The following is a 13,581-nucleotide window of genomic DNA, read 5'->3' as shown; positions in this document are numbered from 1 at the left end:
ATCTAGAGAAATGCAAATGGATCACTTGCTCTGTTGGATTTGTAGGTCTTGGTTCTGTTCCCAAGAGAGAACTCAATAAACTTAAATGTGAAAACCAAATGCTTCGGTCTTCCCATCTTCAAAACCGAAGATAGCTTATGGTATAACTATTATCTGTCTTCTGTGTGTCACCCGCCAATTATCTACCTGTCTTTTAGGTATCATCTCTCAACCATCTACTATGTATCATCACCCTCTATCTTCCTACTATTTGTCTTCTGATGACCATTCAACATTTTTATCTCTTTAAAACCACAATTCTTGGAAACAGTTGAGAACAAACACCCTTGAATTTATACCAATATTAAAACACTATGCTGAGACTGAAAAATAATTGAAGACACACAACGGCGCTAAGAAGTGCTTAGCCAGCGTGACGCTTATTCTGTGTGGGGGCAAAGCACAGAAAAGAGCTGTCACTTTTGTCTACTGTCCTCATTTATCACTTTAATTGACATTTCAAGCTTTGGCAGAGGGTTGTCTGCCCCGTGAAATAATACTGCTCGCTTTTTTTTCTTTTTTCTTTTTTTTTTTTTTTTTTTTAATCAAACCTGTTTTGTACTAGACTAAAACCCAAAATCAATGTGTTCCTTGTCAAACGCGGGAGGGTCAGTGCTTGTGGTTGTTTTTGTTCCCAAGCAGTTATGTAACCGCGGGGACTTGTTTCTTTGCTTTTCAGACTTGGTGCAAAACACATTAAAGCTAAACAATGGGCGGGATTCCCAGGAGCAGCTCTCTAGCCATCTCACAAGTGTCCTTCTAGGTTTGGGAACCTCTGATTAGTTCCATCCTGTGTGTGTGTGTGTGTGTGTGTGTGTGTGTGTGTGTTTAGTTAGCTGGCACGATATGCTTCCCCAGGGTTGTGTTTCCTTTTTCCTGAGATTTGGCTAAGGGTAAAGGGTCGGAGTCACATGGATTGAAAGCATTTGATTGATGTCCAAGTCACCGCTGTGGCTGGCGGAGCCGCCTCCCCTCGGGCTGGGGCCGCGTGAGGCCAGAGCGTCGGGCCGAGCCGGGCTCCCGCTCTCCCGGGAGTGTCCCGCCCGGTGCCCCGCGCCTCCCGCGCGCGGCGCGCCGCAGCCCGAGCACCCTCCTCCGCCCACGCCCCGGCCGCCTCCTCCTCCTCCTCCTCCGGCCAGCATGTGAAGCGGCGCGCTCCGGCTCGGACTCGGCGGAGGCTGCAACTTTGCGGGCGGCAGCGGAGGCGTCGGGCGCGGGGCAGCTCGCTCGCTCCCCTCCACACCCCCCACCCCCGGCCCCGCGTCCCTCCGGCCACCATGAGCGACGAGAGCGCCAGGGACGCGGACAAGCAGCTCCGCCTGCGCGTGTGCGTGCTCAGCGAGCTGCAGAAGACCGAGCGCGACTACGTGGGCACCCTGGAGTTCCTGGTGTCGGTGAGTGGCCCGCCCCGCGCAGGGCACCGGGTCCCCGAGCATTGTCTGCGCCGGCAGCCCGCGTCCGTGTGGGTGGCGCCGGGACGGACCCCTCCGGAGGGGCTCGTGGCCGGACACGCACAGAGCGCCCGGGGCCCTGAAGAACTCCCGTGGGAGAAGTTAACCTGCAGGCGCTCCGCCTGTCCCATCTGCGCACCATTAGCCTTATCCATCTCTCGGGGCTGATTTCATTGTGTCATTTTTCTTGCGTCCCCCTTCCTCTCCGCTCAGATTTTGTTTAAAAGCTTTGCTTTCCTCCTCGAAATCGCTACCTTCGGGTGCACGCGGGGTTTAAAACGTCCTTGAACGTGATGCAGCCGGACTAATTCGATCAACAGCTCTGAAGTCCCTTCGGGTTTATGATCGTTGAAACGTTGGGTTCGGAGGGGGGAGGGAGGCGGAGGGGAAAGAGCGGAGGGGTCACCATCTCTGGCAGCTGTTGCATATTAAAGCCACATGTGTGTGCGCCCTCCCTCCCAGCCCTACGCATCTCCATTCTCCACTCGGTTCCCGGTCCTCCGTGTACACCGACCCGGTGAGGGCAGCGTCGTAAAACTCGCCTCTCGCCTGACAACTTCAGGGTTTCTTAGGCTGGGCGGGAGCTGTTTCCAGGTCCCAGCTTGACCCGTTGGAATTCTGCCCCCCAAAGCAGCGGTTCCTTCAGTTTCACACAGGAGAAACTGGGAAAATGAACTTCTAAGGCATCACCGAGAGGCGGAATTGTCCTCCGCTGAGAAGTAGACAAAGCATTTACAGTCGGTGCCTGTCCGTCCTGATCCATGTGACAGCATCCTTCAAGGAAGAAGCTGGTCGTCCAGCTTCTCCAAAACCCGACCCTGGTCCTCCAGCTCCTCCCCACCCCTCCACCCCCCCAGCCCCGCGCCTAGGTTCGAAGGGAAATGTTTCAAATACCGAACTTCCTCCCGGAGTTGGAGTTTCGTTTGATCTGTGAAGTTTGGGCTAGCTGTCACCCTGTAGAAGCTGGCTGCATCAGGAAGGAAAGATTAGTGTCTCAGGGAATGCTCGACGCACAGGTTGGCTTCTCAAATTCAGTTTACCCAAGCCCCTCTGGCCTTGCTCTTTGAGAAGATACACGTGTTGGCAGAATGCCCTGATAACTAGCGATCGGTAGGGTGATTGTGTGCTCACGTAGCAGTTACTGACAAGAACGTTGGTTTTAAGGAGAGAGAACTTAGAGCGTTTCCACCTTGACTTCCACGAAACTTTGTTGGGAACTAAGTCTTTGGATCTGAGGAGTCTGAGTCGTTCTTAGAGACAGCCTTTCTGAAAATAGATGAGTGCAGAAATAGGCAGGTTTTCAGGCCCTGTCTCAAAAACCAACTTGTTGATCTTTACTTAAGATGTCAGTTTTTGACAGGCACAGGGGCACCTGCCTTCAATCCCAGCGCTCGGGCTGCAGAGTTGGAGGCCAGCCTGGTCTACAGAGGGAATTCCAGGACAGCCCGGGTTACACAGAGAGACCCTGTTTCATGAATAAAATGAAATGAAGTAAAATACAAAGAAAATGTCAGTTTTCCCTCTCATGTGGACACTGAGTATTAGAATTAAAATCCCATTATTGCTGTAATAGTGAAACAACAGATAACGGAAGTAAGAAGTAGAAAATCAATTGCATTTTCTCTTTAGGGATATTATTCTGCTCATTATTTAGAAATCATATGCTCTGATTCTGTCCATTATGTGAGCTTGCATATTTTTAGGCAAATGCACTTGCTGTCCTCAATGTCTTTCTTCCTTCTTTCATTTTTCTATTTATTTATTTATTTATTTATTTATTTATTGAGAAACAGTACCATCCAGTCACCCAGAGCTGGCCTGAAACTAAGCACACAGCCCAGACTCATGCCTTCCAATCTTCCAGCCTCCAATGTGCTGGTATTAGAGCTATGACCCTCCATGCCCGGAACCCTGGATGTGATTTTTAAAATTAACCTTGGCTTCTTTTTGTCACAACCATTCAATACCTAACATCAATCCGTAGCACATTTTTTTCATTTTTCTCTTCAGGAAATTATTTGCAGCAGCATTACAACCCCTTTGAGTTTTGCTTGGTCATCTGCTGTTGATGTGTCCAGTTTAGTTTTCTTTCATATTACACTAGGCTCATTTGTGCCAAAAGCTTAACATATTCATATTGTTTGGCCTGAAAATTTCTCTTCTAGGAACCTATTCTAAAGGAATGATAAGAAATGTAAGAAATGGAGACAACCAGTAGCAGGTTTTTTTTTTTTTTTTTTTTTTTTTTTTTTTTTGAAAAGCTAACCATAGCATTGAACAAATTCCTGGTAAGTTCATTGCCAAAACAAACAAACAAACAAACAAACCAAAACTGACAGTTGTATTTGCACATTTATCGAACTGCTCATCATTTAGCATTTGGGCCTTTGCTTTAAGCCACTTACATATTTGAAGGGTGACTCATATTTTTATTAGAAAGAGGAAGAAGAAGAGGTAGAAAACACATTTAGCTGTACCAAAAACATATGTTTACGCACGCTCACAAATTGGCAAACAAAACGGCATCTCCCTTAAAGAAAAGTCACGGGCCAGGTCTTACCTCTTTCTAGTCCTGTCTCCCCAGCTGGATCCTTTGGCCTTTTGAGGGTAGAATGCTTTTCCATACTGTCCCCAAGGCCTTTAACAGTTCCATCACCATTTCCCCCCTCTGTAACACACCATCATTTTGTGTGCATTTCTCTTTAGTTACTCCTCAGGGACACATGTTTGCTTTAAGGCGGCTGTCACTTAAAAGTGACAGGCCCTTTCCAGAGTGTGCCATGCTTTCCCAGTCCTATGTTAACCTTGACAGTATGTTTTGTAGCTCAGGCCGGCCTTGAACTAATCATCCTCAAGGGTCTATTCCCCCAACCCTCTGACCCTTGCTGGGGTCACGAGAGTGTGCCACCACACCTGGCCTGCCCTTGTACTTGGGGAGGGCTTTTCTTCTGTACCTGCTAGAGTCCATCTGGGCTTCATGGCTCCATTATCTTTCCCCATGGATATTTCCTGCTTTGTACCCATTCTGCTGGTAGCTAAAGCGGTTGGTGACCCACTTGTTTCCTTGTGCTTTGTTCTAGCAGACCAATCCCAGCTGACAAGGCTATCTCTTGCTCATCCCAACCCCAGTTTTGTGCAATGTTATATGTGATCAATCAGTGTTTGCTGAATGAATTGATGACTCAATGAACTGACTTGTCCTTTATCTCTTCCATCTTCCATCCTGTTTTTTTAAACCTTAAGCTTCAAATTTACCCTGCATTGCACTATCATTTCCTATAACGTGTTCTGAATTTTCATATTGATCATGGGTGAGTTACATTATTTAAATGAAGGCTGCATAGATAAGATGGTACAGAGTGACCCAATTTGCTCGTGTTTTTCTTCTTATGCTTTGGGAATGAAATTTTGTGCTTCGTTAGAAATACTAGAAGACATTTCTATATAAGTGGTTTCGTAGAATTAATAACCAGTATTTAATATCCAAGTCTGGACAACAGTTGGTTGTGTCTTGCTTTCTTTTCTTCAGTCCATGACACAGTATGGAATCATAGACCATTTGAGTAGCCCTTGGAGGTGTGTATCCGGTACATACATATATACGCACAGCTGTGCATAAACATATATGTGGCTCAGCGCTCTGTGCTTAGAAGGATCCATGCTTGGTTTAATGTCAGTCCTCTGCCCTCTTGAAATTGTTACTAATTTTATCTTTCAACGTCGCTTTTGCAAATGATGTCAGATGGGGCAAGAGAGCAAATCCCTAGCAGGTACATGAAAGAAAACCAGTCTTGCATTTCTGTACCTTTGCTAGCATTTTCCTCCCTGCGTTTTGAACAAGGACGTCTCATTTTTTATTTTTCATGGGTCCTGGAAAACTGTATAGCTGTTTCACAGTGGGCTTGTGGCATTGTGGCTGGGTGACTATGTAATTTATTGTATAAACCTGGACACTTGTAAGGACTATGAGGAGTCTGCATTTCTAATAATGGTGTGAAGCAGATGTGAGCTGGGATTGTTTCTGGATGTTGTCGGACACCGCCATGCCACATTTTGGGCTCATCAGGCAAAGACTTTAAATCTTATAGGAATAAATGACTTTGGTATGTGTTGCCTGTTCATGCTTTGATAACCTTAAGTCCTGCCTGCGTAATTTCAGTCATTCCTAAAATTCTAGGGCTCCTTTTTCTTCACTAGTATAAGTGAAACAATAGTGTTTCTCAAGGGCCCTGTGCAGAGGAGATAGAGGGCTTTAGATTTGGCTGTGGACTGGCTCATGTGAGGTTCATAGTAAGTGGTTTATTTTACTTTTGCTAATGTTATAAAGAGTCAGGCAGACAGGTTGTCATCAGATTTTAAACTGTCCTTTTATTCTCTTCTTCATTTTCTATGTTTCTAGGTCCTCTGGAATGGTGTTCTTTTTTAAAGTTGCATTTATCATATATTTATCCCTTTTTGCGCATGTGTGTACCCATTGCTAATCCTCTTTTGGGGGTCAGAGACAGTTTGAGGGAGTTGGATATATCTTTTCACCGTGTGGGGTTTGGGCATCTAATTCTGCCTTCTCAAGGCATCAGGCTTGGCCAGCTGATGCCATCTCAACAGTGACCTTGTTCACGTTATTCTTTATGCTTGGTTAACTTTAAGGTGATGAGAAAACTTTATATTTCATGTAATAGCGGCCATCATTCACATGAAACCTTGCAGCTCTCACTGAACATTTGCATTTTCTGTATGTGATTTGGTCTCTTATTTCCTTGCAGTGGTGTTCTCTGGAGCTCTGGGGACCTCACAAGCAGCGAGGGGAGCTGAATTTTATGGCTCCTGGCTCTCTATCTTGGCTTCTCCTGGTGTTCCTATTTCTACCTTTGCAAAAGCAGTTAGAGAAGCCGTTTCTATCTGGATGATCCATTCCCAAAGATGGTGGAGGGTTCTTTTACTTCCTCTTTGTCAGTGGGCTTTGTCAGTTTCAAGTGCTCATGAAAACAAACCCACCCGCCAAGCAAAAGCAAGCAAAGCAGAATGAGAGTGCACCTGAAAATAATCTTTTCTAGTCCTGTCTGGCTCATCAGCAAACAGGCATTGATTGGGCCTACTGTCCCTAATTTTTGTTATGGCCTGAATTATCTTCTTCCCTCTCCAAAATCATATGTTGAAGTCTTACTTAATCCCGTGTTACAAAATCGGACTGAATTTACTGATAGCATCTTTAAAAATGAGTCTGTTAGGTAAGCCCTGATCAGTGTTCTCAAAAAGCAGTGATTGGAACGCCCAGAGAGATACCAGGGATGCGTGCACATACCCAAAAGCCAGCGCACAGGAGGACGCAGAAGAGGAAGGTGGCCGTTTGCAAACCAAGGAGAGGTTCTGATGTAGAACTTTTATTTTCAGAAAGGAGAGGCAAGATGTTTTGGTTTAAGCTATCAATCTGGTGTTTTGTTTGCACAGCCTGCCTGGTCCTGTGCAGCTTGGGTCCTGGGACCTTGGCTAGGGCCACTGAGGGACTGAAGAGCATGAAGAGCCAGTGAAGCTGGGGTCAGGTGGGGTTCTCTGCCCTCTGCAACCCGGAAACCTAGAACCTCTTCCTGTTCATTAGGTACAGCATGGGGATGGGTTAGCTTGCCTGGAGGTGGCTGGAGGCCTGACTCTCAGGCTAGCAACCATTCCAGAGAAGAAAGCTATAGTTGCTTCTTGCAACTGATCAGTCCTTCTTAAACACCGATACTGGGGCTCCCGAGAAAAGCTTGGCAATTTCTCTTAAGCCTGGCCATATGGACAATGTTTTACTAATTTTCCATGTGCTAATTGGTCTTTCAGTCCTTGTTGTGGCCTGCCCAGGTCAAAATACACAGTCACTCAGAACTTCCTCAGCTTCCCCAGAAGACAAATGTTGTTTCTGTTAGGTTCTGGAGATATAAATGGAAATTAAACATACTTTATTGGAGGAAAAAGGAAAATGCACCGACAATTACAGTTGTGTTTGGAGCTGTAACATTGAGCCCTACGCAAAGAGATACCAAGGGACACACTCTGTCTGGGAGTAAGGGCACTGTTGTATAAGTGGTCACACAGCTGGCCCCTGAAGGATGAGGAAGACTTTGCTAGATTAGGGGGAGAACTGTTTGCCCTCCCCAAGAGAAGCACGTGTGTTGTGGCACTGGTGTGGCCGAACTTGGCACCGTGACAATGCTGAAACTTTCCTTGTGACTAGAGGTAAAATGTCTTTCATGCTTTTCGCATATTGGTGGAGATGAAGTAAGTTGGTCCAGTTTGAGGAAAGTTCCATTCTTAAGGATCCCTGCTTTAACCGTAGGCATTAGGGATCGGCTGTAAAGGGACACTGGCTATGCTCATAATCTGCAATTCAGAGAATGCCAAGGCACTGAGAAGGGGGCAGAGTTTCTCTGTAGATTTGATTCATTCACCCCTTTTAGAGCTGCCCTGGTTTGCCAGTCTCAAAACATGGCAAACAGAGAAGGCTCCTCCTTCGTCTTTATAACCTGGCACGGTTGAAAGGTTTAGCTGAGATGGTACTGTTTGCTGACAGAGAGCACTGGTCAGTTAATCACAAAACATAAGCACAGTCTAGCTTGTGCCAGACAGAGATTTGGGCTCCCTCTGAGGTAAGGTTGCTCTCATGGGCTGTGTACCTGACCTATTTTGCTCCTAAACTTGGAGATCATTCTCCTTTGATCTCTCTACCTGAGACTACTACCTGACTCTAGGAATCTTTGAGGACCTGTGATTCTCCTAGCAGTGTGTGTGTGGAGCACGGTGTCAGTAGCCAACATGTGATAAACTAAGAGAGACTTTATGTAGCGGATTCTCATTTAGTCAGTTGGTTTCATCTCCAAGCCTTAGCATAGTGTGATGCTGTGGGTGTAGGAATGAGATCTGTTGAGTTCAGATTTGTTTCTTAGAAAGAGAATCTGTTCTCAGAATTGAGGAACAACTGGTTACCCATTAGCTATTTTTGCCATTGCATCGGTCCTGGTAAGAAATGTGTAATGCCTTCTGTAAGATGGAAGGAATGGAGAAGACTAAAAACAAACAAACAACAGTAACAACAAAAACTCACGAACACAACCACACATGCACAGAAACACACACAAGCACTCAACAGCTATGAGGCAAATCTAGAGTAAAACCTTTGGTATCGTGTTCACTTAAAAGGGGAGTGGAGCGGAATGGAACACAGGATGGGGCTGGGTCTTCAGGTGTGATGACTAGAGAGGTAGAGCCATTAATTCAGAATCAGAATTCAAGGGGCAGAAAAGCAATGCAAGGGGGGGGGGAACAAATTTGGTATTGAGTGTTTAGCTGATTTGCAAATTCTACTATGAGTTTTGAGGACAAGATTGTAAAACTTAAGAAATTCTGAACAGAACATAGAGACCTAGAAGTTAGTCTCCTGTGAGGAAGCCATCCCATGGGTCAGCTTGCACAGGGGGTCACTGAGGAGAAAATCCACAAATGAAGAGTAGGATGCCAGAGAGCTACTGCTCAAAGGAAGCTGGGCTGCATCATACACTCTCAATGGCCACTGAAGATTGAAACAAAGAACCCAGGGGAGGGAAATGGAGGGCAGAGAAAGGTAGAGGAAGGAGAGGGGGAGGGAGGGATGGATAAGGACAGGGGTACACAGAAAGGACTGTATGAGTGGTGTGTCCTCTAATGCGGAGCCTGGCTTTTGCAGTGAAAAACAGCACAGAGACCCATTGTCAAACCAGATGGAAGGAGAGGACATGGCTGTCCTATGACTTCCACACATCAGCCCTGCCACATATTTATCCACTTCACACACATGAACATGTGTGCACACACAGTGGTGATTTGAATAAGAATGGAATTCCAGGCTCTCGTGTTTAAATGCTTGGTGCCTAGTTGGTGCACCTGTTTGGGAAGTTTTAGGAGGTGTGGCCTTGTTGGAAAAGGTGTGTCAGGCAGGGGTGGGGTAGGGCGCGTGTTAGGATTTTCAAAGCCCATACCATCCCCAGTTAGCTCTGGCTGTCTCTGCTTCATGCTTGTGAATCAAACGTAAGCCCACAGCTACGGTTCTAGCGTGCTGCCATGTCCCCTGCCATGGTGATCATAGACTCATCCTGTGGAACCATGAGCCCCATACATGTTTTTTTTCATGAGTTGTCTTGGTTGTGATGTTTTATAATGCCAATAGAAAACTAACAACAGGAGACACCCACACATTCATTAAAACACATATATACAATTTTTTTAAAAAAATTACTTGTCTGTCAAATGGTATGAGTAAATGGTTTTTCAGTAGTTTTAACAATGTATTGTGCAGGGATCTTCTACCATATACTTAATATTGATACCAAATAAAATCTCATGCCCGTGTTTTTACACATCAGTATGACCTAAAGCTTATTTTAATATGTATAAATTCTTATGTATTATATTTATTACATATCAAATTTGGATTTTTATTATTTCTCATGTGGTTTATTAATTTTAAAATTTCTATGTTATTAGAATTATATTTTCTATTTAAAATTATTATCTTTTATTTATACAATTATAAATTGTAATCCTAGGAAAATATCCCTAGGAATGTTTCATTGCTTAAAGCTACTGTCATCTCACTTTTTCTGTGGCATTGAGCTTAATGCTTGACTCCTGGGACAGCTAATATGAGTATCTTTTCTTTCTTTCCTCTCACTCATATGAACAATTTCCATCCAGTAATTCAATAACAGTAATGTTAAGAAAACTGACTATTTAAATGAAATTCTTGATTTGAGACTGAGATTTTCTTGGGTAAGTTTGCTGCCTTTCTGCCTTAGCATGTAGCACAGTAGTGTGTGTAAAAGGGGCCCATTTTGCTGGAGAAAGTCTAAGCCAAGGACATTGTGTTTTCACACTAATACAAAATACATACTTTCCATGAAAAGGCAAAGCCTTCATTTGAAAAGGTTAAATTGTATAACACTTACGACAGGATTCCAGAGGATTAAATTTAGAATACTGATAGGAAACATTTTCTGGGTTTATAGCAAACATTTAGCAACATAGAATGCTGATGCTGTGCACTTTTACTCATTAAAATGTTATCTCCTTTAGTTTAGTATGGGCCAAGGGCTGGCCTAGCTGCCACTGTGGCTGTTTGAATTATCTCTGTAAGTTGTCTTCTTGCCAGAACCAGAGGCTTTGTAGATGGTGACACATTTTCAGAGGTTGTGCAAGAAATGTTGATGCTTCCTTTAATGCCTTGTAATGCTTCAACTTGGCCTTCTTTCCATGCTCTTTTGGAATTTCAGAGTTATTTTTTTTTTCTTGTGACTGTTGCCCCAGAGAAGGAGTTCTTGGGATTCCAGAAATGGCACCTCCTTTTCTTTTTTCGGTTGTCTTTCTGCTAGTTATCACAGGATGAGTTCTAGGGAAAGGTATTATCATACTGTAGTCACTCACCCATGTCTTGCCACTATTCCAAGGTCATTGTATTCATTCACCATTGCCCCACAGAGGTCAATTCTCAGGGTAAGGAGGACTTTCATTTTGTATATAGCTTTAATATATGTATATATCTTATGTAGCAACCTAACTTTTTATATTTTCACAGGATTTATTTTGATTATATAGACACAGGTCTGTCTCCATATTCTTGTACCTCTTACTAAAAAAATCCCTGGAAATGCCTTCTGATTGCCTAAATACTCATTATACTCATTGGTTTTTTTCTTCTATAGTACGAACACTTTTACCTCCATGTAAAACCTAAAGCCTTATCTCATTTTGTAATTTTTTTTTTTTTAGGTTGTGGCAGGGGATTGTGAATGGATATGATAAATGACAAAAGGTAGTTCCTAAATATATAGTGGGGGATCAGAAATTTTCTTTTCTTTCTAATTTCCTCCTGGCTGGTATGAGGTTGCGGTGGCAGGCATTGAGGCAACCACTTTGGACCACGAAATGTAAGACACATGGCAGGGATGACAGAGACTAGAAGTTGACCATTTTGGAGTAGGCTCACTGTATCAGATGAAGTGGATCAGTATTTTTTTTTCTTTTAAATTTTGCTCCAAGTATTTTTTTAATGTTCATGAAATAAAGACAAATTAATCACAGTCAAAACAACAAATTATTTGTACTCAGCAGAATACAGAGGGCACATAGTGATGTAAATCAGAGAACAAAGTCACACACATTAGAAAATTCAGTATGTCCCCACTTCAGGGATGAATTCTGTCCCCGCTGTTGTTTTAGTTTCCTTGATTCTTAATGAAGGACAGCATTCACATGAAATCAGTATTTTTTTTTTTTAACTGCTGTGAAATCGTCACATTTTGATTCTGAGTTTTCACTGAGTCATTCAGATCATCAATGAGTTGATCAACTTAATGTATTTTCCAATTCTTGTCAAATTGAATGTTTTTTTAAAATTATTCTCTTATATAATACATTTTAAGTACAGTGTCCACATCCTCCACTCCTCCCAGCCTCGCCATCCTCCCTCCTCTCTCCCCCAGCTCCACTCCTCCTCCCGTTTCCTCCAGGAAAGAGGCCTCCCAGGGTCATCAACTGGACGTGACATAACTTAATGCTTTTAGCATCATAATATTTTAAATTTATTTTTAATTTTAATGATCTTCTTTAGTTCAGCCCTGGTTTCCATGGATTATACCCAAACTGAATGTTTAAATGTTTTTCTACAGATAGTCTTCAGGATTTTATCTTAAGAAAAAGAACAGTGCTTAAATTATAAAATCCGTATGTATGTATTCTCTTCCCAGACTGCCAGAATGCTGTGTTTATTGTGTGTGTTTGTAAGGATATTTATTCAGCTGCCTCGACCCAGACCAAATATAATCAGGTTAAACAGTGCAAGGGTGTTTGTGAATGGGAAAGCCATATGTAGTCCCCACGGCCTTTTCTGCATCTTTGGGGTCTGGCTGATATTTTTACACTATACCTAGTGGTGGTCCAGCAGCATAAGACGCTCAGCTTCATTAAGATAGTCAGAGATCTTGGTTCCCTTCCTCTCACTGCTTTGCAAGCTTCCAGGGAGTGGTGAAGCCAGAGTGTAGAGTATGAACCCTGCATCCCTGTTCACATGGCTTCTCTAGATGGTTCAATGAAAAGAAAAGATAGAGGTAGCAGGACGCTGGGTTTTGGTATTGGCTATATGGTTGAAGTTGTCTTACTTGTCAGGATCCCTTTCATATCCTGACCCTTGGGGAATGGATGGTAGGAGACAAAGTGGAGGGCACCTGCTCCCTTTAAGGATGTGACCCAGAAATTGTACCTTCACTTTGACTGTCATCTTCATGGCCAGATCTCTTTGTAACATGACCAAACTAGCTATAAGGGAAACAAAAAAATGTGCTGATTAATCAGACAGCCATGTGCCCTGCTAGAATCTTGGTGACTGCACTGAAGAAAGAGAGATTGATGTATATTAGAGAGAGAATGAGAGAAAGAGAGAGAGAGAGAGAGAGAGAGAGAGAGAGAGAGAGGGGGGGGGGGAGAATAAAGGGGAGCATTTTGTGCCCAGTGATAGTTTAGTTTTATATCCTCATGATTAATTTTAATCTTGAATTTGTATACTCTAAGAATTTACTTTGACCCACACGGACATTTCTCTCATATTTACTTCTTTTGTAAGGGTGCCTTGCTTTTTTTTTTCCCATCAGTTTGCTTTAGCTGATGGCTAGCCCCCATTGTCAACTTCATCTACTTTGTAGCCGGTCTTTGCTACTTTGTAAGTTCTTCTTTCTTCCACCCTTTCCCACACCTTTTCTTCCACTTTTTCAATCCCCCCCAACACTAGATAAGAGAGGATAGAGAGGAGAGGAAAGAGATACCTGAATAAAATCAGGGGTCGGAAAGGGGGTGACGTTATTGTGCTGTTTCGGGGCATCAAGCTCCTTGGGGCAAGTTTGATCTTTGCCATCATGATAACTAATTTCTTGTTGTTGTTTTTTCTATGCACACAACTACATGACAAACTGGGACCACCAACAACCAACACTCCGTCAGCACACACACACACACACACACACACACACACACACAGACACAGATACACACACACACACACACACACACACAAAATGACCACCAACCACCAACC

General features: G+C 43.7%; 1 protein-coding gene across 2 annotated transcripts in view; it reads left to right on the top strand.

The window, feature by feature from the left end:
* Window positions 1-835: 835 nt before the first annotated feature.
* Prex2 (phosphatidylinositol-3,4,5-trisphosphate dependent Rac exchange factor 2) overlaps window positions 836-13,581 on the top strand; it is a 276,972-nt gene continuing 264,226 nt past the window's right edge. The window contains exon 1 of one of the 2 annotated variants that reach the window (XM_060385865.1): window positions 836-1,433. In XM_060385865.1, the coding sequence (XP_060241848.1) occupies window positions 1,317-1,433 (117 nt within the window). In that variant the 5' untranslated portion in view covers window positions 836-1,316. The remainder of the gene's footprint in view (window positions 1,434-13,581) is intronic. The other variant, XM_021653961.2, reaches the window with a different exon arrangement.

This window comes from Meriones unguiculatus, chromosome 6 (genome assembly GCF_030254825.1).
Source record: "Meriones unguiculatus strain TT.TT164.6M chromosome 6, Bangor_MerUng_6.1, whole genome shotgun sequence".
In the NCBI taxonomy this organism is placed as follows: Eukaryota; Metazoa; Chordata; class Mammalia; order Rodentia; family Muridae; genus Meriones; species Meriones unguiculatus.
The sequence above is the reverse complement of the archived record's forward strand: the minus strand, read 5'-3'. Positions and strand labels throughout refer to the sequence as shown.